This window comes from Paralichthys olivaceus, chromosome 20, assembly GCF_024713975.1.
Source record: "Paralichthys olivaceus isolate ysfri-2021 chromosome 20, ASM2471397v2, whole genome shotgun sequence".
Taxonomy (NCBI): domain Eukaryota; kingdom Metazoa; phylum Chordata; class Actinopteri; order Pleuronectiformes; family Paralichthyidae; genus Paralichthys; species Paralichthys olivaceus.
In genome coordinates this window covers 10,426,681-10,451,263 of record NC_091112.1, presented here as the reverse complement: position 1 = coordinate 10,451,263, position 24,583 = coordinate 10,426,681, and the positions used below count along the sequence as shown (strand labels likewise).

The 24,583-nt window shown below is 40.5% G+C and overlaps 2 protein-coding genes across 13 annotated transcripts in view; one reads left to right on the top strand and one right to left on the bottom strand.

Moving 5' to 3' along the window:
• The window catches only part of elmo1 (engulfment and cell motility 1 (ced-12 homolog, C. elegans)), a 96,533-nt gene extending 89,491 nt beyond the window's left edge, over window positions 1-7,042 (top strand). For all 10 annotated transcript variants that reach the window (XM_069515760.1, XM_069515764.1, XM_069515758.1 and 7 more), the window contains 4 exons: window positions 1,610-1,717; window positions 2,441-2,523; window positions 4,584-4,661; window positions 5,525-7,042. In XM_069515760.1, the coding sequence (XP_069371861.1) occupies window positions 1,610-1,717; window positions 2,441-2,523; window positions 4,584-4,661; window positions 5,525-5,725 (470 nt within the window). In that variant the 3' untranslated portion in view covers window positions 5,726-7,042. The remainder of the gene's footprint in view (window positions 1-1,609; window positions 1,718-2,440; window positions 2,524-4,583; window positions 4,662-5,524) is intronic.
• A 7,388-nt stretch (window positions 7,043-14,430) lies between these two features.
• On the bottom strand, window positions 14,431-24,566 carry pex1 (peroxisomal biogenesis factor 1). 3 transcript variants are annotated; one of them, XR_011239513.1, is made up of 24 exons: window positions 24,326-24,558; window positions 23,119-23,265; window positions 22,957-23,040; window positions 22,740-22,854; window positions 21,787-22,475; window positions 21,551-21,670; window positions 21,290-21,410; window positions 20,987-21,093; window positions 20,754-20,839; window positions 20,521-20,653; window positions 20,291-20,387; window positions 20,009-20,179; window positions 19,727-19,881; window positions 19,455-19,641; window positions 19,164-19,330; window positions 18,424-18,558; window positions 18,255-18,319; window positions 17,928-18,070; window positions 17,714-17,817; window positions 17,411-17,587; window positions 16,746-16,988; window positions 15,473-15,557; window positions 15,066-15,196; window positions 14,431-14,770 (listed from the first exon to the last, which is right to left on the bottom strand). XR_011239513.1 is itself a non-coding variant. In XM_069515870.1 (24 exons), the coding sequence occupies exons 1-24, from the start codon at window positions 24,431-24,433 to the stop codon at window positions 14,686-14,688; spliced, it is 3,765 nt and encodes a 1,254-aa protein (XP_069371971.1). In that variant the 5' UTR covers window positions 24,434-24,566; the 3' UTR covers window positions 14,431-14,685. The 3 variants fall into 3 exon arrangements, 2 of the variants coding, with proteins under 2 accessions (XP_069371971.1, XP_069371970.1); XM_069515870.1 differs by having other exon boundaries at window positions 15,473-15,667; window positions 24,326-24,566; XM_069515869.1 differs by having other exon boundaries at window positions 15,066-15,193; window positions 15,473-15,667; window positions 24,326-24,557.
• Window positions 24,567-24,583: the final 17 nt, after the last annotated feature.

Below are 24,583 nucleotides of genomic sequence, written 5' to 3'. Positions count from 1 at the left end.
CCTCAGCATCTCCTACAACTATTTCAAAGTTCTCCAGCCTGCAGGGACTCGAGCATCGACATCCAATATTAATTTAGCTGACTTCACTGCAGATGACTCGTCTCTCAAAGTGCCAGTCCGGCCATTTCAAGGGGAAGCTTCTCTCTAAAAGCTCAGGTTGATGGCGCTTTGATATTTGGAAGACAGAGTGCCACCTGCGCAGCACAGTCTTCTTTAAGTGCAGAGCACTGGCAGGAGTCACCATTTAGGGCTCAGGGAAGTGAGTGTTGTGTAACCGTGGCACTACTGCAAAAGTGAACCTTGAAGTTTTATGTTGAATGTTGTCATACTTGAGTTTGATTCAAATTAGGATGGTTATAGTTTGAAACGATACAAGATTTAACATTAAATTCAAACTGGAGACGCTGCGTCTTCCAGGCAGAGGAGGAACATATGTGCTTGGATTCAGATGCACAACAGCACAAGCCATCAGTTGGGCTGAGCAGCTGATTGCAACTCGCATCTCTATCTGCTCCCTGTGGACTGATGCCGCTCTGCACCAGCCTGGCAACAACAACTGTCTGTTTTCAGCAATTAGGATTTGGACTGTGCCGCCCCTTCAACACGCCAGCCAGATCTCCCTAGTCACTGCCAGCTCAGCTCCGTGCCCACCTTGGCAGGGAACCCCCTAAAGAGCAGCGGGTCGGCCACATGAGGCAGCTTCATAGACTCAGCTGGTAGAAACAGACCTCACACTACTGGAGGATTAGTCATGATATCAGCCCAGAGAAAAGTACATCCAACCTATGTCTTCTTAGTCTAGAAACAATGTATGACTTAAGTTATATTTCACCTTCAACAAAATAAGACCATTATATTCATCAGACATTGTACAATAAGTACAAGTAACTGTGTAAACAAATGGTTGAGGCTAGAATCAAATGCTACAAAGAAAGAAATTATTCACATCATTCCAATATATTCCACAATTTCACCCCAGCAATAGTAATGTCCTTTAAACTCTTCTTTGGCTTTTTGTACAGTAAACTTACAAATACATCTGCTGGTTTATGTACTAAACTGTGTGTAACTTGGAACAATTTTCTTGTTTAACTTCTTGTCAACAGCATTTTATTACTTTAGATTAAAACGTCTTATAATACCAGAGAGCTGTGAGGGTTTTAAATGATGTGGGCAATAATTGTTGCTTTCTGTAGGCAAAGCAAACATTTTGTGTCTCTGCTTCATACTTGAATTTTGTTTTTCGTTTTTAAAATAAATCAAGGCAGAGTTGAGGTTTGCGAGCTTTGCCAGACAAAGCCCAGGAAGTTGTCTCCTGATCTTTACTCGAGTGTGTTGTTGTTGTTGAATCATTGTTAAAATGATGAAGGCCAACTGTCTGTTTTGTTGCCCTCCCTCACGCACTGCAGCCCATCTGTGGTTTTTCCTCAAGGCCGTTTTCTTTTTCCGTTTTTTGTCACAGAATTTTTTTGAGCATGATAATTTCCTCTACTGTTGATGAGTCATCCAACCTCATATGAAGTCCTCTACCAGCGAGTTATTTCATAACTCTTTTCTAAATCTGTCTCCTCCTTTCCCTCTGCTCTTCTCTCCTGATCTTTTCCTCCAGATAAATTTTGGTATTGCCGTCTGTCTCCGAACCATAAAGTCCTGCACTATGGAGATCTGGAGGAGAGTCCTCAGGGCGAGGTGCCCCACGACTCTTTACAGGACAAACGTGAGTGTCAAGTGACGCGGTGCTGATGTGCAGCTCATTATATTTTTTTAAATGTATAACATAGACTGGATGTTAAGATGGATGACAACTGCTCCCCAAAAATGAAGCCAAAGTGTCTTAATCACCCCCTAGTGGCTGGCTGCAATATAGGTCATGAACCCTGCCTCCTAATTGTTAGTGGATAGGACATAGGCCAAACTAAGAAGTCAAAGTAAACGTCAAATAAATTTTTATCCAAATATGGTTTCTGTAACTTAAGTTAGTTCTTATCACGCTGATGCATGTTCTCTTGTTGAAAAATAAACAATTATATAAACAATAAGTCATTTGCTGCTTCAAATAGAAGTGAAACATCATGACTGACTCTGGCTCCAAATGTCCACATTTTAGCTTCATTTCTGGATAGTGGGATGAAGCGAAGACACACTTTATATACAGTCTATCTATGGTGTATACTACTGAAGGTATACATATTCCCAAAACACAACCAGCACTGACACCAAGAGTCACTGATAACACATGATTCTTGCACAGTGACAGAATTGAGGACTTTTAAGTTTAAATCACTTGAATAAACCAGACGTCCACCTGGGGTGAAACAGTTGTCACAGCGTTGTTGTTGTTGTTGTTGTTGTTGTTGTTGTTGTTGTTGTTGTTGTTGTTGTTGTTGCTGTTGTTGTTGTTGCTGTTGTTGTTGTGAACTCACTTCTGTTCTCTCTGCAGTGCCCGTGGCTGATATCAAAGCTGTTATCACCGGCAAAGACTGTCCTCACATGAAGGAGAAGGGAGCCCTGAAGCAAAACAAGGTGTGTGTACACGTGTGTATGCATGTTTGTGGAGTTTGTGTGGGGGGAGAGTGTGTTCATGTGTGCATTAGTGTTACAGAAAAAAGTGTCAGTAACATCATTTTGCTTTGGGAAATAACACAACAACTTGTGTCTTGGGGCTCGGCGCTGAAAGACATAGTCATCGGTGGCATTGTTTAGAAATAAATAACAGAATCGTCCTTTAGCCGCAGAAGCAAATCACCAAAGAGATGCCAGAACACACTGACATCCTTTCTTTGCCCTGCTTAAATTTGAGATTAACACAGCGGTACCCTAACCAGGATGAGAGAGGCATCTTTTCCACGTCTGTGTACACATCAGCTCTTATTCTCCGGCACTTTGCCTCTCCAAACCTTCAATCACGCTCCCACCCATGGGACTCTGATATATTGGATCTTGGAAAATAGCCATGAAGACAAAGGTGCATGCCTCCTCCCTGCTTTGTCTCTTTTATTACCTTGTCGATAAGCGCAGGTCGAGAAGAATGACCCGGCGGGGATCTGCGGGCCTGTCCCAGACGTGTGAATGAGAGCACAAGCACATTTCATTACTCACTGTTACAAGGCCAGCCCAAAGTCACCTCTGCGGGCATCCGAACAGAGCTGGCTTGTGCACCATTTGTGTTTTTCAGACAAATTTCAGTTTCCCAATTCCTCCAAAATGTGTTCATCATGAGCAGCACTCTGATCTCTGTCATTATGATATTTTTTTGCAATTATACCACTGATAGCACATAGCCACATTTCCCTCGTTTCCGCCACCGCCTGTGCCTCAAGTAATGCGTGTCGTTTAGAGAACAGGTGCAGCGACCTGGAAGAGCCGTTCGCCTGTCATCTGCGCCGCATCTCATTACTGAAGCGAAGCCCTTTTCTGCTTTATGTGCTTTTTCAAAAGGAGGATCACGCAAATGACTGGTGGATATATGATAAGTGTGGATGAGTGCACCCTTAGCCGTGTTTACGAATGTTCATTAAATTTACAGCGGCTCAGATCTGTGTGGAAATCTAAAAAGCAGGTGCAGAAGACAGTACTTTAAAAAGAGCATTAACAAATAAACTCAATGTCTTTTTTATTACGCCAAAACATGAGAAAAGTCCTTGTGGTTATAGACTTGTGCTGCAAACAAACCCATCAATGCAATGCGGAGATTATACTCATGAAAAAGTTGGTATTGGTTGGAGTTAGCTTGTGCTTCTATGCAGGCGTTAGGGTTAAGGGGCAATGATTATATTTGAAATCATACAATGATAATAACACAACCAAAAAATTATTCTTTGATATTGATAATTAAAAACGTGATCACATCAGAGCTGTATTATGCAGTTTTTTCTTTTAGTAAATGGGCAGAAAAACCTCTATACAGAACAGTTGACAATACTACAATACTATAAGACTCAGACTTTAGTATTAGTAGAATATGCTCAGATACCTAAGTTCTGCTTGAATTGAATTCTTCTTCCTCCATGAAATGTTTTGATCCTACATTACATCAGTGAGAAATATTTCCATTCAGCATCACTACACGGTTTTCTTTTCTGATCCTCCTGAACCCACCACTGAGCTGCGTCTTTTGAGCTCTGCCTCATTAAGCGTGTCTAGGTCGTGCACCCAGATTGTGTAATTGCCTTCTGCCGTACTAAATCAGATCCTAATTTCACGCAGATTGCCAGCACACATTTAATGAATTGCTTTCATGTATACAAATCTGGATCTCTGTGTCCCCGTTCTGTCCTCACACCGCAACAATTTTATTTCCCGCCGTAAGACCGAAGTGGATTTGGACAGAATGTACCTAAAATAATGTCCTCTTTAATATTTGGTATCTAAAGGTGTTTTTCTCTCTTTGACTTACCTGATGTGCAGCTGATGTAACAGATGGAGATGAGACATGAGGAGCAGAGGGAGGTTATGTTGCGATGCAAATCTCACCTGTTCTCCCTTCTCTTTTTCTCTCCTCACACTCACTATCTGCATCTCCTGCTGTCTTTGCACCATTTTGTCTCTCTCTCTCCCTGCCTCTCTCACTTTCCTCTCCCCAGGAGGTGTTAGAGCTGGCCTTCTCTGTCCTCTACGAGTCCGACGAGTATTTAAACTTTATCGCTCCTGACAAGCACGAGGTAAGGCAGCGCTGTCCGGCCCTGCGGTCGTTGACAGTTTCACACAGAATGAACCAGTGGGATTGCACAGAGAGGATTTTTTTTTTTTTTTAATATGCGAGTAAAATCTATATGCAAGTGATATGTAGTGGAAATGATCACCACAGCATTTTCAAGTGGCTCATATGCAACATGCACAGTGAACACTCTTTCTCTGGTAGTTAATGTTCATGAACTTTATTACTTTATCAAAGAATAAATATGATCAATTAACAAGCACTTAATTAAGATTAGATGAAGCTAAATTAATAAAATCCACAATACTGACAACATATAATATAATATTTATTTGTTTTACCACTTAAATGGTTTAATACACTCAGAGTTTTTTGAAGAATCATGGCTGAGGTGATATGTGATGGCATATATTGGTATCTTACTCAACCAGTCCAACTCAAGGACTTGACAGTTTCATGGTTTTGGTTTTAGAAATCAAATAAAATCTTTGAAAAGTTGGCAAAATAAAAGTGAACCTTCCTGTGAGTTCCTATGAAGATAAGCTGTATCTGCTTGTATCCAGAAACTTAAAAAAAATTAAAAAAAAAAATGAAATTAAGAAGTTTGTAATTAGGACATGAGAGAAGACGGTGTCCCTGCTCCATTTCTCCTGAGTCACAGTGAACAAAGTCTTTTCTCCCTTGGTGCTCAAGTTCTTTTTATGCCCGCATGTCTCTTAAGCAGATGGCGTCTGTACGTCAGCGGCTTCCTGTCGGTTTGGGAACATTTCATGTTTAATTATAGTTTGAGGAGTTTCAAAAGAATTAAGTTTATCTCTTCGGTGCTGATGTGTTTGATGTATTGTGGATGTACCCGTGTCTCTGCAGTACTGCGTGTGGACAGACGGTCTAAACGCCCTCCTCGGGAAGGAGATGACCAGCGATTACACCAAATCGGACATGGACACCCTGCTCTCCATGGAGATGAAGCTCCGCCTCTTGGATCTAGAGAACATCCAGATTCCAGAGGCCCCGCCCCCCATTCCCAAAGAACCTAGCAACTATGACTTTGTATATGACTGTAACTAGACGACCACCAGTACAAGACCCACCCAGCACCTACTGTACCCACTGGACCAATCCCCCTTTTCTTATAAACTGGAACAAAAAATGAATAAAACCATATGATGTAAAAAAAAAAAAAAAAAAAGGAAAAAAAAGAACTGTGATTGAAAGAAATAGGATTTATTGAACTATTTTCCTCTTGCTTCTTGCCAGACCTCTATAAGAGAGATAATGGTGCATATGTGCACTCAAGGGACTCTGGGGCAATGCGGAGTCATCGGGTTGCCGTGGAGATGAGAAACCAGGAAGTATTTGGTTTGGCCTGTCGTTGGTCGTCCTGCATCTTCTTCCTCGCTCTCCTCCTGTCTCTGACGTTTCTGAACGTTTCACTTCTTCTTCTCCTCAGCTGAGGTGCCCGCTGTCATTTTGCTTGAAGATCATTGTAGACAAATGCTAAAGAAGTTTCTGTTTTATTCAGCTTCCTTGTCGACCATGTTTATGATTATTTTATTGATTTTCCTCAGGGCTTTTGTGTGGGGAGGGATGGAGGCCGTGTGGTTCAGGAGCAGGGAGGGACACGGGGAGTTCTGTGTTTTGTCGTCAGTTTCCCAGCAGTATTTTCCCATCACGCTCTCACTTACAGTATTTGTGGCAGCTAAATGTTTTCCACGAGGCTGAACGGAAGGATGACGTACATTTTAAGACGAACACTTCTGAGAAATAGTCTCTTATATCCGCTCTGTCCTGCTACACATATACTGAAGACTGTTAGAATAAGTTGATCCTCAAAATCCAGGCACTGCACCACATTAAATAAAAAGCCTCTTTTCTTGAATATCCTAATGTGATGTTATTATCCCACCGCTGCTTATTGCATATATTGTACACACCTACACAGTGGCTTTGCCAGAAACAACCATATAAACACTCCCATTGTGAGACACACACACAAACACACTCGTCGATCCCTCATTTGAGTCTCTCTCGTTGTAACAACTGCTGTACACAACATTCCTAAGCAATATTTGAGCTTATTTTTGTTTATCATTTGTAAGATGGTCATAATTTAGTGATTTTAAAATTGTGAAACTGCCAAGTTGAGGATGTTTGTATTCGGTTAAGGGAAGATGTTTTTTTTCATGCGTGTGTTCGGGACTGTATGGCCACTAAATTGAAAGTTTATGTATTTTCTAATTTAAAAACAGATCATGGTTTTTATTTCTAATATGAGTTATATATTTTCCCCTTGATATTTAATACTTTCAGATGTTTGTTTTTTTCTTTAGGATTTTTCAGAGCCCCTCAAAACTGCTGTTTACATTAAAGATTTAAGAACTGTAAGCACTTTTTTCCATTTCCTGTCATCATTCATGAACCACATGTACATACAGGATCAAGTGCTTGTGACATGGAAGTGAAAGGTGAATCTTGATTGTTTTAAAAAATATGAAAGCCCACAACAATTTTCACTTTCAACTACTTACACAAAATGTTTTAATTTGTGCTGAGTCAACACTCCAGTAGACGTGTGTCCCTCAAACAGGTGACTTTGGAAAGACTTTAATCATCCATCATGTATTCATAATAAACTATACTTCCATCCATCTTCTACACCATACTGGGAGCCTGGACATATCGCCAGGTCTTCACTGGGCAAGCAGAGACAACCATTCCCTCACCCTCACATTCATACCTACTGTCTCCAACCAACCTGACCTAAAAAAAAAACCTAACTAAACTAAAGTTTCTTATCATCTGTCATCTGTGTGCTAACACAGTATCCACAGACAACAAATACAAAATACAATCTGTCTTTCCAACAGGAGTTTTAAAGTGTGCACATTCAGCTCAGATGTTGCCCTAGAACAAAACAAGGCTAGAAAAAAAGCCTTTAGGTTTTATAAGCACCGTCTTGCCTGCAACATTAAATTAAGAAAGGCACTCAGTGGTGCACATACCTCCGCCAAGGCCCAACAGTCCCCTTAAATTCAATCAAGCTGCACCACATTGCACACACTCATCGGTTCCCTAAATGTGCTTGATTTCATGCTTCATTCTCCAGGAAATCTGTGCACCCTGTCTCGTAATGTTAAAGGAATTGAGAACAAAAAATCCTGGATCCTCCCCAAAATTTAACAGGTTCTTTCTGGCCCATGTCCCATTGTTCCTCCAAGTTTCGTGGAAAGTAGTTTTTTGTGTAATCCTGCTGACAAACAACCATCCAACCAACAGACACAGGTGAAATCAGAACCTGCTCTTCAGCCACCAGACTGCACACCGCCAAAGCATCAACAGTCAAACACTAGAATCTATATTTCAAGAAAGAACTGCTGCACATTCTGTACACTGTATATTTGGACAACTGCAAAACCTTATTCTTTTCTTTATATTACATATCAAATTTTAAAAAACATCCTTGTACATATTATTTTCAACTTAATTTATAGTATTCATACTTTTATTCTTACTACATTTTCCCCTTGCGCTGCTACTTCCTTGTGCTGCTGTGTCGATTGTGAATTTCAATAACGGTACATCCTATCTTAACATATGTTAACTTATCTCGGCAGAAATAAAAATACAAAATACTACAGAAATAACCACAATAAATTGCAAGGCTGTTCAACCAACATACAAAATGTATCTTGCAATATTATAAACTTCATCTGAACCTTTCTCATTGTACTCTGAACTTTAATCTTGAATAGAACTCAGACTAAACTCATTGAATTTGAAATTACAGTGAGAAGTACAAGAAAAACTAAATATTAAAACAAATGTAAGGATACTGGCTCTTTTACGTTTTGATTTTAAATGTCAGCAGCACGAGTTCTTTCACTGACTCAGACTGTGGAGGAAAACACACAATCCTATGGCACATGTTGAAATTATGTGCTCCACATCACACACACCTCATGGTTGGATGGACGGGAGCTTTTGTGCACAGTTCATGATCCCACCACCTCTTCCTGCAGAAACTCCAGCTTCCTCTCCATCTGTCCAGCTCACACAGGCTGCAGGTGTCCTGTGAGCCGCTACTGCAGCCAAACCACAAAAATCAGGCCAGAAAAAACAAGTGCATGTGTTGAAAAATCCTCACCCGCCTCTGTTGAATCCCATTTTAGACCTGTCATCTCCAAAAAGATACCCTGGTGTACACTCACAGTGTCTTAAATCTCTGAGAGCAAACATTTCAAGTATTTTAGCTATTAGAGCTGAATAACCTCAACAAAATGGCTCTATTCTTCTTAGGTTAGGCAGAAAATGCAATTTGAAATGGTAACAGCTCTGCATTGCAGTAGATGGAGGAGAATTTGAATACCTGACTGAAATCGTTCTCAGATCCATCCCTGCATCATCTTTAAATATTTATGAGGAAAACTGTATTTTTTAGAAAAGAGTTTTATGACCCAGAATGAACAAGAATCTGCCTTTTTTTTCATGTGTGTGTGTGTGTGTGTGTGTTTCCCTGGATTTGCTTCCTGAGTTTTCCCATTACATGCCTGACTGTGTCACAGGATATTTATTTCTCCACACACAGGTCGTAGCAGTCCCCTACACTCCACTGTTTGTGACACTATTTCCTGCTTGATGGCTCTATCTACCACCAGGCCCAGGACCTCCACTGAGCTCCGTCTTCTGGGGAAGATTGTTCTCTCACTAATGTATACTGATGATGCCCTCATGTGCTCATTAGAAATGTAAGCCAGTGTCGAACAGCATCTGTCTCACACTCTCTTAGGCAAAACAAGAAAACTTCCCTTCTTTTATTCAGTTAGCCTCGTCTCTCGCTCACACACAGCTTGCAGATAGTTGAACGGTCACATTTAAATGGTTCCCCTCCTGGGAGGAGAAGCTGCAGTGTGTTATGGGCCGAGAAGAGCCAGTCTGTGGAGTGAGTTATTCACTGGAGCTGATGGGCTTGATGAGACTCTATTAGCCACTTGTTAGAAAGAGAGAAAACAATGGAGAGGGATAAGGGGAGCAGGGGTTTGTTTAAAGGAAGGACAGAAACATCCTGAGCAAAATAACATAAACCATTAGCTTAATCTTTAAATTATATATTAATCACAGATTGAAATACTGCTAATACTACAACTGATAATAAAATAATAACTTGAATTTATACAGGGTTTTTCAAGGTACCCAATTGGGTCTGTGGACGACTCAAGATATTTTTTCACATCACTGTGATGTGAGCATCATCAAAATATCCTTTAACCTCCCTCAAAGTTGGATTAGATCTTGTTTGGGTTTTTGATGCTTCTTCTTTAGTAGCGTCAAACCTAAGTTGAGGAAGTTCAGGACCTTTTGAAAGATCTTACACTTATGTCCAAAATGTCTTGAAAGTAGGACAAAACAAAGGGTGAAACCATTGCAAACAAAGAGACTGGCCTTGTACTTGCCTCATCTTTTACTGTCAAATGTCCCGCCATAGTTCAGCTGTTCCCAAAGGCCGTTATTGACAAACTGTCGTCTTAGTCACGTAAATCACAAATCTAATGGTGCCAGACTAACAGCTCAACAGGCAGAGACAAAAAACTATGTGTGAGGGCAGCTCTAAGTTTTTCTTGCTCATCATTTATATTGACGTGTTTTCTCGGCTTGTTCTCTGCTGGTCCCTCATTACTGGAGACATTTGCCCAATGTGGATGCATCAGCGGGCGCGGAGACGAGCTGTGCTACACTGATTTTATTGATGACCGGAGGGACGGACCCATATATTATTCACCTGACCTGAGGGCAGAAATCTTCAGGCAGCGTGAAACAGGCTGGTGCTGAGCGCATCAGTGTGATGGACACGTCCACGTTATTGATTATTAACTGTTGAAATCTAAATAGACCACAGATACTTATATAAAAATAAATAAAATATATATATAAAACATTTTTCAATCTATTTTAAATACAGAATATGCTCGGAACAGCTTTTTCAATATTCAGTAGGTGAGAGCGTCACTTTCTTTGTATCCACCGTGCAAATGTAAATTTAATATCTCATGTAATTTTGATGTAGGAACTGGTGTAGGGGATATTTATGGGATTTATTCTCCCACATTTCAATGGTAATTCTGTGAATACATTTTAAAACCAACAGTGCACTGCTCATGTGAGCAGCTCTGTGCGGATGTTATCAGGCACAGTATTGCCTAATCAAAAGTGTTAAACTAATTAAAATGTCACCTCATGATGGCGCTGTAGAGCAAATGTTAAGAGCATACTTTCATTTCAGTCCAGCAATCATTGAGTTGTCATCGTATTTGACCACAAATGTGAAATTTGTCAAAAATCAAAAGAGTTGTTCGTGTTCACTCTCTGGTCACCATGAATAGTAGAAACAAATTTCATGACAGTCCATCGATTCACTAAAAAACCAAACCCATGTGGACTTCGTGGATGCTAGATGGAAAGTCAGAGGGTCACCATATTCAGAAGGATTCATCATCTGGGGACTCTGAAACTGTAATTCATCCAGAAAGACTTTAGTCTGGAGGAAAGCAGTCAAGCAGCTGATCAACATAGAGCCTTGCAGCTATTGTGAAAAAACAAATGTTGTCACAGTTACAAAAAGCTTGGGCTGCACAGTAACCTTGCACAGTTGGTAGGTAGATTTCCATGAAGCGACAGCTCCGGCTCCTCCAGCTGCGGCTCCTGAGGCCCCGGGGCCAGGATTAGCAGAGCGAAATGATTTCATTAACCCAGACGAAGATTGTCCCGACAGAGTGGGCAACTGTGACTCTGATAAAACATGTGGATACGACTCTGAAATTGATTTTTATGTTCACCCCAGCAGTCGCCTATGATCTCAGTTATCTCTATGTGAAAGGCTTATCTTCACTGGTGGTTGTGTGGTGATTGATTGAAGAGGTGCTGCGATCTGTCAGCGTTTCCAGGCATCACACAGGTGAAGCTGCAGGAGGAGTCATCTGTCCAGGTGCATTCACTCAGTGTGACTGGAAAATTCAAATGTATTTGTTTCACCAGGCTCAAATCTTTTTACAAATTGTCAAGTGGTTGGTGTTAGAATATCTTTTCTGGAGCTTTCCTTTGGCACAATAAATAATACAAATTCTCTCCTCAAAGTTTGAATCTGGTGTCAAAAAAAAAGTGAAAAACTGGATAAAATTCTTCGTCTAGTTAGAATAAAGAATAATGGTGTCAGTATTTCTCAGCTGCTTTATGGGTTTCTTTGGCACTTTTTGTCGTATCCCTGTGTGTCAGGAAACACGTCTGTCAAGAAGAAACAAAACCTAACAGAGCCAAAACTGTCCCGCGGTCCCCTGTCATCTCTGCCTCTCACTTGTTTCTTTAACATGTACGTTTTATTCAAACCCTACCTTGACGTTTTCTGTTTTTGATGTTCTCTTCACATCACTTAAACACCCCCATCTTCCCTTCTGTTCCCACTTGAACAGACACATCATAATCTTTTGTTCTATTCCGGTGAAAAGCCCTCTCAGCAAGTAAACATTTCATGTGCAAGTCTTTTGTTCTGCTCTGCGTCGCTCGGGATCTTAGTCTGGTGAAGGTTGGCGCCTCTTGATGTTGTGAAATGGACGGGTTGTCTGCTGTAAACTGGGATCACTCAGTGTGGCTTTGAAGGGCTGGAGCACCACTGAGGCGTGAGAGGAGACACTTTTGATGTGACAACAAATGAGCTGACGTTTTACCTCATGTCTCTTTTTGGACCTGGAGGTTTGCTTCTTTTTGGAAAGTCACCACGTTTGAAAGTGTCAGGCTGTGACAGAGAAGACATGGGAGAAATGAACAATGGATAATGATACACTGAAGACCACAGGGGACATCTAATGCACAAACTGAATCTGTTGGATTTCCCTTACAGTCGGCCCCATGCAAGGAGGCACCAAATGAAGAAGGCCCCTCAGTAGAAGACCCAACATTCCCCTTTTGAAAACACATTGTAATTCACTAGCTCTGTTTTTTTTTTTTTAGATCTGCACCAAATTGCACACACTTAAAATATTAGTCCCCTAATATTATTTTCACAGAGCTCCATGAATTATTTAAAAAATCATAAAGTGGAGAAAGTGAAAACTAAGAAAAATTTGGGCTAAAATCTAATTTATTTATTTTGTATTTCTTTGGGTCAGGCCCCACCCCCTCTTGGTGCTGCTCCCATGCTGGATCCACTGACTCAATGATCAGAAAAGATTCTCATCCGGTCACTTTTTGATTCTTTTTCTTTATTTCTTCCCTTTTCTCATCCTGCACAGGTCTGCAGGGGAAAGTGAGAAAGCAAGAGAAGTCTCTCATTGGAACATTTTTTTCCCAAGCTGCACTGTGTGGGATTGACACAAGACTTAAAGGCGAGCCAAATGCAGCTCTGTCTATATTTACCATCTGCAGAACCTGCTGCTGCCATTGTGTGTAGGATGACAGCTGGCACAGTGCTTCAAACTGGGAAATATTGTCAAGACACACTGCCATCACCATGGAATGGGATAAAGACGACTGTTGCAATCTCAGGTAAGACTCTCAGATGTTGTGCGTGCCCTGGGAGCCTCAATGAGAAAAGTGACAGAAGCTGCAGAAAGTTTCAGCTCCAAATGTTTAAAACCAGTCAGGAAGGGAGGTAAAGCTTAACAGAATAAAATAAATACTAGCTGACATATTAATGTGCTAATTATTGGACCTCACACTGCTGACAAATGCTGCCAATAGTTATTCAGCCTTAAATACAACTCATGTGCCTAGTGACTGTGACTATTACAGACAGTGGTTTGTGCCTTATTTACTAAATTAAACTTTAAATCAACATGCGTGAAGGAGAAAATATCTGTCCACTTAGAACATTTAGCACACTCACTAATAACCCTAGTGGTTTTAATACAGGAAGATTAAAATCATTTCTTTCTTTACCATCACCATGACTGTTCTTGATCTCATTACTTCAAGTGCAAACTCCTTAATGTCAATGTTTAGCTGATTGAATAGATTGAAACCCTCTTGTTACTGTGTTTGTAAAATCGTTAGTTTGGATCATTGCCTATTAGTTATTATTATTCAGTTAATCCACATGCAGAGCACCAGCAGAAGAAATATTAATACCTCCACGAGGAGAAACAACTGAATGGACTTCCACAAAACTTGGTAGAAGGATTAGACATAGGCCAATAAATAACCATTAAGTTTTGGAATATGACTAAAGGTGCAAATCCAGGTATTTTTCGGGGCATTTCTTCAACATTGTGAGATAGGTGATGTTTTTTTTGAACAATTTTTCCAGAGAATGATTCATGGATTTTGACAAAAAAATCATTTTAAGGGAACTAATATCTATGGATGTCTGGAGTTTTTTACGGCTTTACTGCTGCTACTTTTCCCCTGACTCTCTCTCTTGAGTTAACATATAAATCATTCTCATTAGTTACTGAAGTTTGGTCACCTTATATAATTCGCATCATAGCTCCACCCAACTGTAACCTGAGCAGAGGGCTAGGTGGGGCTATTGTTGAAAATGCCTGTGTGGGTTCCCAGTGCCTTTAATAATCCACGTGAGACGATTCTTATCTTTGTTAGCAAATCATATATTTGTGTGACATAATTTCAAAAACACATCTAAATCATTTTATAACTCACTAAAAAGTTTAAACCAGAGCTATTGAGTAAACAAGAGTTAAAAACATTTTACAACCACCAGAGGGCGACACAGTAAACAGAAAATAAAGAAACCAAGTTACAATCTTCACACAATGATAAAGGCAACATTGGAAGTGTCAAGAACTCTGTATTTAATAATGCCATCATACATATGTACAGTAATTACATCTAATTACAATTATATGTCTCATTCATATTCAAGAAGAAAAACATACATATATTATTATATTAATCCACATTGTCTTTAAAGCCCTGAAACTGATCAACTCCACTGACTGATAATTAATTAGTTACTCAACAATTCCAAGTTTATTCATAAACATCAAAATAAGGAATTAAGTGAGTCAAAAAAATGTGTTTGTTCAAGCTAAAGTGACACGTTGTCCAGGCTTAAATGTGACAGAGTGAAGAGATTTTCCGTCTCCTGAGCCGCCAAAGCTTTCATACCTTTAAAAAAAGAAATAATTATTTAATAAAATGTTGTTAGGTTAAATTAAAATCTAAATCAACATAAAAAACTATTAACTAACTTCAACATAAGGATCACAAGGAATGGCCTGTAGTGTTTGCTTTGTTTTCTTTGAAAATGCAATTCCTCTGCTCTAGCTCAACAATTCTAATGAATTCTCAAGAACGTTTTGAAACTACATATATGGACAACTGTAAAATGACTTCTTTACTTTGTGTAGAGCAAACTGTCTCGGTTACTATCTGTGATTGTCTCTGATGTCGTGATACTCACAGTTTTGTGTATCTGTTCCAGTCGGACTTGCTGAGAGACGGTCGGGTCGCAGCCAGGGCAGAGTTCACATGAGCCAAACACAGCAACAGGCCCGGTTGGGTGGAGGCTGAATGGACCCGGGGACACTCCTCCTTCACAGACACACACAAAAGCAACACTCAAGAGTAATCATGCACACAGCAGCATAAATAAGCAGTTTAACAACACTTGGTTGGACTCTAGCCATAAATAGACAAGTAAAGAATAGTATAAACTAGCACTAAAATAAAATAAATGTCAGATTAAATTGAAAAGTAATACAAACTGTATTATAAAATGAGACTTGGGATTAAAGACTCTACTCTAGAGTGGAGCCATATAGAAATAAATAGAACAGAAATGAAGTCCTGTCTGTTGTTGTCACTTACATTGGCTCTCCTGTAGTTGTTCTTGATGCTGTTAATGTCTTGTTGTAAGCGCTCCAACTGCTCCGGGCTCAGCTCTTCAAATCCACTGTGGAGGGAGGACATGTAAGCAGGAGTGAGAGAGCCACCGGGGTCACAAGCTGATGCCCCTATACAGTCCTGGGTCATAGAACTGGGTCCAGAGACACACTGAGAGTTCTGTCGAGAGAGCCAGGAGCGGCACAAGAATTATGTGAGGAAATAAATGTTTCTAAACCACTGAATCGCAAAACTAAAGTGTGTACACACTGTAAGTGTCTATCTGAATATACATCAATGTCACAGCCAAAAGAAACCTGTATATTCTCTGTACTTGTGTGTCAAATGTGCTTTAGAGCAAGTTTTAGATTAGCAACATTACATCACAGACATTTCCAACAGTTCAGTTCTAACACACTGTGTTTGGATTGCAGCAGTTAAAATAAAAAACTTTGGTTATAATCATCCTTTGTTAAATCAACAGGAATTTGCCGCAGGATGTTCAGGATATTACTTATTCAAGGTTCAATAATTTATTGCAATTTCAATGAAACATTGTTTTGAATTTATCCTGGTGTGATCCCAGTAAGATAATAATACAAATCAAATACACTGTTTAAACTTTGAAAGTACATGGTCCAAATAAATAAAGAATCAGAGTAAAAACAAAGTAGTGCCAACCCACAAGTTTAACAGTTCATTAAAGTTCATGGGCTGATCTGATGATGCTGAGTTAAGGCCCTTCAGGATAACTGCTAATAAGAGCAGGGTTAGGGTTAGCTTGGGCAACTCATGAATAATGATTTTAGATTTCACCCTTTTATCAAGCTCTTTCTTAAATCTAAGAACATGAACAATTGTAAAAAAGAATAATCACCAGGGAGTTGAGAGTAGAATAAGACTAGCATTTTTTGAGCATTTCCAGTCTTAATGCTAAGCTAAGCTATGCTAAACATGCCCTAACTCCAGCTCCATATATAATAAACAGACATGGGCTGATATTGACCTTCTCATCTTTATCTCAGAAGGAATTTCAATGTTATAGCTTCATCTTTTCCTTTAAATCATAAAAAATGCATAATGATGTAAAATCTCAGCTTGGTCTGGGAAAACACAAATAACAGAAGCCTATGATATGTCATTATTATCTTGTGGGGCTATGAAATGCACAGTTTACTTTTTGTAGAGTGAGAATGGAAGTTTTGTCAGTTTCTACTATTTGATGTACTGCTGTATTCATCTTGACAACACTGCTCACCAGTCCTGAAATCGGTGAAATCCCCAGCTCTGACTCGTCGGAGCTTCCAAAGTAGAGTCTCCAGATGTTGCTGCGATGGTGTCTGTTTTCTACTTGGATCTCATCGGGCTCCAGCAGAACCATGGACTGGTCCAAACCCGCGGCTGGGTCTCCCTCCCCGACTGAATCCTCTGAGCCGCTGATGTTGTTGGGGAAGATCATGGAGGACAGACTCATGTCGCTGTCTGAGCCGCAGGTCAGCTCCTGATTGTCACACAGAAACAGAGGGTTTGAGTCTAGATACACAAGTACACAAGCTTTTGTAGTCTCAAAAAACATAAGAATGAGAAACGTAACTTCACTGCGTTTCTGCAGTTCAAGATGACAGCCTTTCCTGATTATGATATTCATTCACATCCATGGCACCATAGTTAGGAATTATTTGAATTATACTCTAAACTAATAATGAGGTAATAAGTAGAGGAACTGACTTGCGCAGAGATGCATACTAAACTCCTTGTTTAATTAGCCTCGAGGGACAACAATCTGCTGGGCTGCTTCAGCGTGAATTATAAATAATTTGAAAGTGGACTTGCCAACAGTTTCCTACCTTCCTGTTGTACTGTGGCCCAAGGCAACCCAACACAGTCCTCAGTGGCAGCATAATGGAAATATAATAGACTTACATGCGGTGTGCTAGTGCCCAGGCTGTTGTGGATGGCCTCCAGCTGTGCGTTGTAGAGCAGGGCCTTCAGGTCTGCCCCTGTGAACTGCTCTGTCACTGCTGCCAGCTGCTCCAGGTCCACATCAGCAGCCAGGGGAACACCACTACTCAGAGCCCTGAGGATCTCCACACGAGACTCCTGGAGATACAACACAAGAGGTGAGGAGTTTGCCAATAACTGGATTAGTAATAGTTGGATGATCTGCAAATGAACTCAGTTTAATGGTGCAGTTATATTACTAGTTTTCATTATAATTCAACAGACCAGGTCAGGAGGGGGGCAGTAAAGGGACTTGTCCAGTCGTCCAGGTCTCAGCACGGCTGGGTCAATCAGATCTGGGCGGCTGGTGGCTGCAAGCACATACACACCTACAAAAACAAACGATTTTCATTTATTTGATTTGAAGGTATAGTTTCATTTTAGGAAATAGACCTATTTGCTTTCTCCCAGAAGTGTAATATATTGCTGTATGACTGACCCTGCAGTCCCTCCACCCCATCCAACTGGGTGAGGAGCTGGTTCACCACACGGTCAGTTACTCCTGTGCTGTCGTGGCCCCTCCTGGGGGCTAAAGAGTCAAACTCATCGAAGAACAGGATGCACGGCTTGGCTGCTTGTGCCCTGGAACAGACAGAATGAGGAGCAGTTAGACAGAGGGGAAGTATATTTAAATCCAATTTTATGAATGGGTTGTTACCAGGGTTTATGATTACTATAAATATTTGATGATGCTCATTATAACTGGCAATGAGATTTATAATAGAGGGTCGGTGTGGTGTTGAGAGGAGCATTAATGTTCACTAACCTCTGGAAAACATCCCGGACTCCCTGCTCACTGGCTCCGATGTACTTACTCAGAAGTTCAGGTCCCTGCAGGGACGTAAATATCCTGTGTTACTGAAGATATGTGTTGCTTCTCTAACAGAAAATACACAGTCTTCTGTTTGACTGTTGGAGCCCGAGGTCCGGCGTACCTTGATGCTGATGAAGTTCATGCCACTCTCTTTGGCCACAGCCCTGGCCAGCAGGGTTTTCCCTGTACCAGGAGCTCCATACAACAATATTCCTGAGCGATGGCGGATAGGAAGATTGGAGAAGAGGATGGGATACTGTAACACATCAAAAACCCACAGTCATCTATGGTAAAAAAGCATCTTTAATCTACCTCAGCATAAAAAGGTACTTTATATAATAGATCAAATCAACACCTGTGATTACTACGTTGGATCATGTGAAAGATGGAAAATTTAATTGGAACTAGGTATTAAATTATTCGGTTATTTTTGGAATCCATTAATAAAGACTCTAATTCCCTTAATTTGCTAAAGAGAAACACATGAATCTTTTTCATCTTTTTTATCATGCATATTTAGAGTTTGTTTACACAATTATTGTTCTAAATCAAAAAGAAAGGTAGAAATAAAACTGATAAATTCAGTGGCATTGAAATTTAAATAAATCACTTCAATAAATTAGTATCAGTTAATTTAAATGAATGTCTTTATTTTCATCCTATCTGCTGCAACTCTCACTTATGTTGAGACTTTTAATTGTTTAACTTTAAAAGATTCATTAACATTTATGGTGCTAAATGAAAAATAAATTGTCATCACATTAACTTTTGGAATTTCATTTCATTAAGTTTATTTATCCTGTTTGATAAAGTGAAACTTCCATTCGACTGGCTGATTCGACCGGCTGCTCTGATACTGACCTTCGCAGGGAGCAGTATTGTGTCCATTAGCTGCTGCCGCACCTCTCTCAGCCCTCCCACCCTCTCCAGCCCAGTTCCACTTGGAATGTGGAGGTCTACCCCCCACAGAGAGGGAGGCGTGAACCCTTTAAGAGCCTGCGCAAAGTCACTCCACGATAGAAACACACCTGAGAAATGCAGAGCACCAACAAATAATGTGAAAGTGGCACAATAAACTAGCTTTAGCTTAAGAACGACTAATTGATCATTTGATTATATATTTCTTTTATTGTAGTGTTAGCACAGTCTTACCCTGATCGCTGTGTCCTCTTTGTACTGTGTTAGCGTGGACAGCTCGCTCTAACAGCAGGGCCAAGTCTTGAGGTGCGTAACCCTCCGTCTCCTTGGCAACAGCCCCCAGGTCGAGAATCTGTAAGGTCTCCTCAGACAGACCAGACTTTCTGAGAATGAGATGCCGCAGGATCTCTGCTCTCTGTGCCTGAAAACAACAACATACAAACTGTTAGTTCTGTCCTTTTAACATTTATCAGTCTATTTCTGTGAGCATATATGTTTGTAATAACCTGGTCTGGTGGCTGGATGTTTACAAATCCCTGGATGAAGTGGGACCCCTGCACTTCAGTCAGCGAGGGGTGGAGAGAGCGCTCACTCTGGCTGGTGATGATTAGACACACCAGGCTGGAGTGAACCAGCACCTCATCCACCACATCCTTTAGACCTACAGCAACAAAGAGACAAGAAGAATTCATATCAAGGCCAGGATAATTATCAATACTGTCTGTGATCATACAGTTTGACACAAAAATCCCCCAGACACACACACAAATGAAAGATGTAAAGTTTACTCTGAGCAATGTGCTGTTGCATCAGCGCCTCGGGTCCCTGCTCATGTTCTGGTGAGGTTGGTGCCCCTGTTACTTGATCCAGGTCATCAAGAAGAACAACTGAAGGCTGCCTCCACTCTGCCTGTTCAAAAATGTCCTTCAGCATCTGTCTCACACTTTCTGCCCTTTTGCCTGAGAACACAATTCTTAAATTCACAATGGCTTCACTTAAATAAAGCCAAGTTTTCTGAACAAATAGACATGAACTTCATTATCAAGTGTTTGCATAAAGTATCTATTGACCTTGTAGCTTTCTGCAGTCCACCACCTCCACATGTGCATCCAAAACTTCTCTCGCTTTTTTGCAGAGGGCTCTGGATAGAGTGCTCTTTCCACTGCCCTGTGAGGAGAACAAAAATAACTATATATAGTTCTTTAAATTCCCTGCAGACCTAAATTAACTCTGTAAAATGTAATACATTGTAGCGTTGTAAGTATTTAAATATTTTCATTTTTGCTATGGAAAGCAATACCTTTGCACCAGTGATGAGTAGAGCTCCTCCTTGGAGACCCTGACCAGTGGTACAAAGCTCTCGTGAAAGGGGAGTACCCAGAAGGCAGTGAGAGATGAACTCAAATCCAGTTCTATTAAGCTCATCAATCCCACTGGAGAAAAATGAAGAAGTGAGAGATGTAAAGAGAAATTGATCCGGGAGATGGTCCTTGTTTAAATCATACAAAGGCTAAGAAATATCTACAGACTTACCCGAGGATACTGAGGGAGGGAAGCTCTGGATTTGGTGTTTCGGCTACATCTTTCAAAGCTGGCATGGTTACTGACTCTCTGTGTACCTGAAGGTGACGCGAAGTGTAAAATACCACACTTTAAAAAAGATATTATCATGTACGTGGCATTATGCAAAGAAAAACTGCATGGGGGGGATCTGTTTTTTGCAGTAGAATATTGATGCGCTGAACACAAAATGTAAATGTTAATACCTGTATGTCTTCTTTCTTAATGAGGGTGTGTGCCAGTAAAAATAGCTGGTCAGGAGGATCACTTGCTGCTTCTGGTTTCAGTACAGTTAAAGCGAACTCTAACTTTGCTATGAATGAGAAACACAGGGGAGAACAGTGACATATTATTGCAGCAGAAAGTAATGTAGTTTTTTTATGCTGTATTATGATTTTATCCTGATTGATATTTAATATTTTGGGAAGATAATTACAAACATTGTGCAGATTTGTCTGTAGAATTAATAAATCTGAAAAGCTTTTAAAAGAGGGGTAGAAATGAATCACCATCAGTTCCATGTAGGAGGATGGTGCCAGACCGTGCAGTCAGACAGGCTAAAGGTTCATGACTCTGAGTGTGCAGCCAACCGAGGAAAGCTGTCTGGATCCCCTCATCGTCCTCCTCAGACTGAGGGGTAAATGTCAGAGATCATAAAATCATAGGGAAGTAGGAAGATTCAACTTTATCCAGCTTTGAACAAATGAAATATGTGCTTGCTAGATATTTTACACCCAAATCTAGCTGCAGATGAATACTCCAGCACTCACCAGTGGTTTCAGAGGCTGTAGACAAATAGCGGCGGCCACTTTGATACTTGATTTTACTGGCTTAATTCTAACCACCGAATGTGGGCTGATATTCAGCCTGGCGGCCAGGGGCTGTGGGATCTGAAAAAAATATCAAAGTAAGGAAAATTTATAAGGCAGCAGAGCACTTCAAAGTAAAAATGGCCATTGATAACTGGTGCTTGAATGGAACCAGCTGTTACATTGTTGAAACTTACCCATACTTTTCCACTGTGGATCTCTCCCTTTCTGTGACTGCTTTGTTTGCCGGATAGTTTCTCAACACAATGGTACACCACCCTGACCGCTTCTTCTTTTTTGTCGTCACCCACCATATCATTTGTCGTATCATTTTTAGTAACCCCTGTGTTCTTCTTTTTCTCCATGGCTTCCTTAACTCTGTCCCTTGTTTCTTTAGGAGAAGTAACTTTGGAGAGCAGACCATATGTCACTAGAGACTGGCCTCCAATGAATCCAGTATTTAGTCCATCCCTCCATGGAAATAAATGAATAACACTGGTTGAAACGTGGCTTATGGTGCAAAGGGAGTCGGGAGGTGTGCCACATACTCTGTAGATAGAGTCAGTAAAGATGGAAGGGATGCCAGGGACAGGTGGTGATTCTTTAATTGGGTCATAAGTGCCCTTTATCATATAGCGCAGGAGGCTCCTCAGGTCAGCAATGCCACCCCACTGGTGGCTTTGAGGGACATGAGCATTATTTTCTAAAGACTGTCTGGAGGAGGATGAATAGAGATCCATGTTCTGCTCTCTGTGAAGATTCGATTCCATGCTGCTCCTCGCTGGAGAACCACTGAGGTCACTAATTTCAGCACGGCTCTTCGGGGACACAACTAGCTCTGTGAACTGCTCCAGGCGACCATAGGGCACAGATGGCGAAAGTGATGCTGCAGGGATTAAGAGACAGATCAAATTGTGTTTATGAATGCAGTCCATAGATTTCACCATGACAGAGCTGAACAAGTTCTTTAGAAAGCCAACATTACTCACTAAAACCTTAGCTGCATTATTTTAGAATTATCAAAAGATGAAACTTTATATTTTTGCTCATGCATTTATCAAAGCCCATGTTTCTTCTCATGGATTTCCAAATTTTGGATAAATCAAGGAACATTAAACAGACAAAAGATAATCGTTGTATTAACTCTGACCTATTCGGATGTAGATGGCTGTGTGGCTGTCCACCCACACAGGAAAGACAGCATCTTGGAACACCACTCTGATCTGATCTAACAGCTGCTGCTCCAGCGCAGCACTGTGAAGCTCCTGAAGGTGTAAAACATAAAAAAGCAATGCTAACTTAGTGCTTCTTAAAGAGATTTAGGGTCTCAAACCTGTATAAAAACATAAGGCTCTATGTTCACCCACCAGGATCTCCCAGTCATCAGATGACAGAGGCTCCACAAATACTTGATGCACTGATGAGACCTGGTGACATGGTTTCAGGAAGCCCTGAGAGAAACCACATAACCAGTTAATACAAACACTAAGTCCATAGACAGCAATTGACAATTACTTTAAAGTAACTACCTGCTCTCCATCTCTCAGCCCCAACTTTTCTCCTAGTTGCCGACACAGCTCCACTTTATGGCTGTCATAGCTGGAGGAGGTTCTGTTTAGTGTCCAACTGAGGTAGAGTGGAGACCCATGGCCCCAGGACAACTCCAAGGCTTGGTTCTGAAACACAGACATTTGTACATGTTCATTTTTGCTGTAGTACAATCAAATGTCTGAAAACAATCAATGACAAAGCTATGCAGGTTTTATTACTGCGCAATGATGTCTTAAACTGTAGGAGAGGAGGGTTCACCATGTATTTGCCAAATAGCCAAACAGAGAAATAGGCAGTTTGTACAACTATAATGGGAGCTACTTGAAGACTGCTGTTTTAAATTATATCAGACAAGGGTAATCTGAAAGATAGGATTCATTATAGGTTTTAAAAGGATGACCAGAACAGAACAGAACATAAGACAGTTAGGTAATTTGCAAGACTGCATTGGCTTTCACCAGGTCTCCTGCTGCCCTGTGTCTACTGCAAAGCTTTGTCACCACCAAGTGAGACTGCAGGAGAACTACTCCAAAATGATCTGCATCAAAGTGGAAACAGTGAAAATACAACAACCACACAACTGGCATCTTTGATAAATCGATCGCTTTTTTATTGACCCCAAACACAAAGTACATACCAATAAGTATAATAAAATAAGATATTACATAGTATAATGATAATAACAAACTCATAACGCTACATGTCAAATTAAAAAAAATAATCATTATAATATTACATTAAATGTTCTCTTGATTCCTTTTAAATATGTCATTGTTAATGTTAATGTATGATGTATATAATGTTATGTATAACCTGAAGTCGGAGGGTAAATAAAATGGAGCCTGTCATGTCTCAGCAAAAAATCCTTGTACTTTCTCTTTAAAAAATAATTCGATTTAAGCTAAGCAGCGGGTTAATATAATGAACTTATTGTTGTATGAATATAATAGAATAATATTGTAACACAGACAGTGAGAGATGAATCTAACTAGAATATGTTAGAAAGTAATTGACAGCAAATGTATGTACGTTTAAACACAAAGGAAATGAACAACACACATTCACAAACGCTAGTCACACAGCTGTCTCTGACATTTTGCTTGAACGTTTGAACCAAGACTCAACTTCCACTGATATTCCATGGAGGACACTGACAGCTCTGTTGCTAGCTATAAGCTAACCTACCTCGTTCAGGGAGAGATGTGTTATCAGCTTCGATGGGAGGTGAAGGAAGCAGTTTTTTGTGTTGTTAAAAACAACAGTCACCGGTTGAATGCCCTGGTTACTAAACATAATGTCCACATAGCCTGAACAGCTGTGTAACAACCGGACAGGTTCCACTGCTAACGTAAGAAGTGCAACAAGTTCATATTCGATCGATGTCTCTGACTCTGCCCAGCCAGACCAAAGTAGATGATAATGAGCTACATTTTTCTTTTCAAA

What these genes read in the sequence shown, in the direction of transcription:
- pex1 (XM_069515870.1), bottom strand. Translation starts at nt 24,433, where the DNA reads ATGTTTAGTAACCAGGGCATTCAACCGGTGACTGTTGTTTTTAACAAC. An exon ending in CCTCCTACATGGAACTGATG is followed by an intron (nt 21,094 to 21,289) that starts GTGATTCATTTC and finishes TCTCATTCATAG; the next exon opens with CAAAGTTAGAGTTCGCTTTA. An exon ending in TTAAGAAAGAAGACATACAG is followed by an intron (nt 20,840 to 20,986) that starts GTATTAACATTT and finishes CGTCACCTTCAG; the next exon opens with GTACACAGAGAGTCAGTAAC.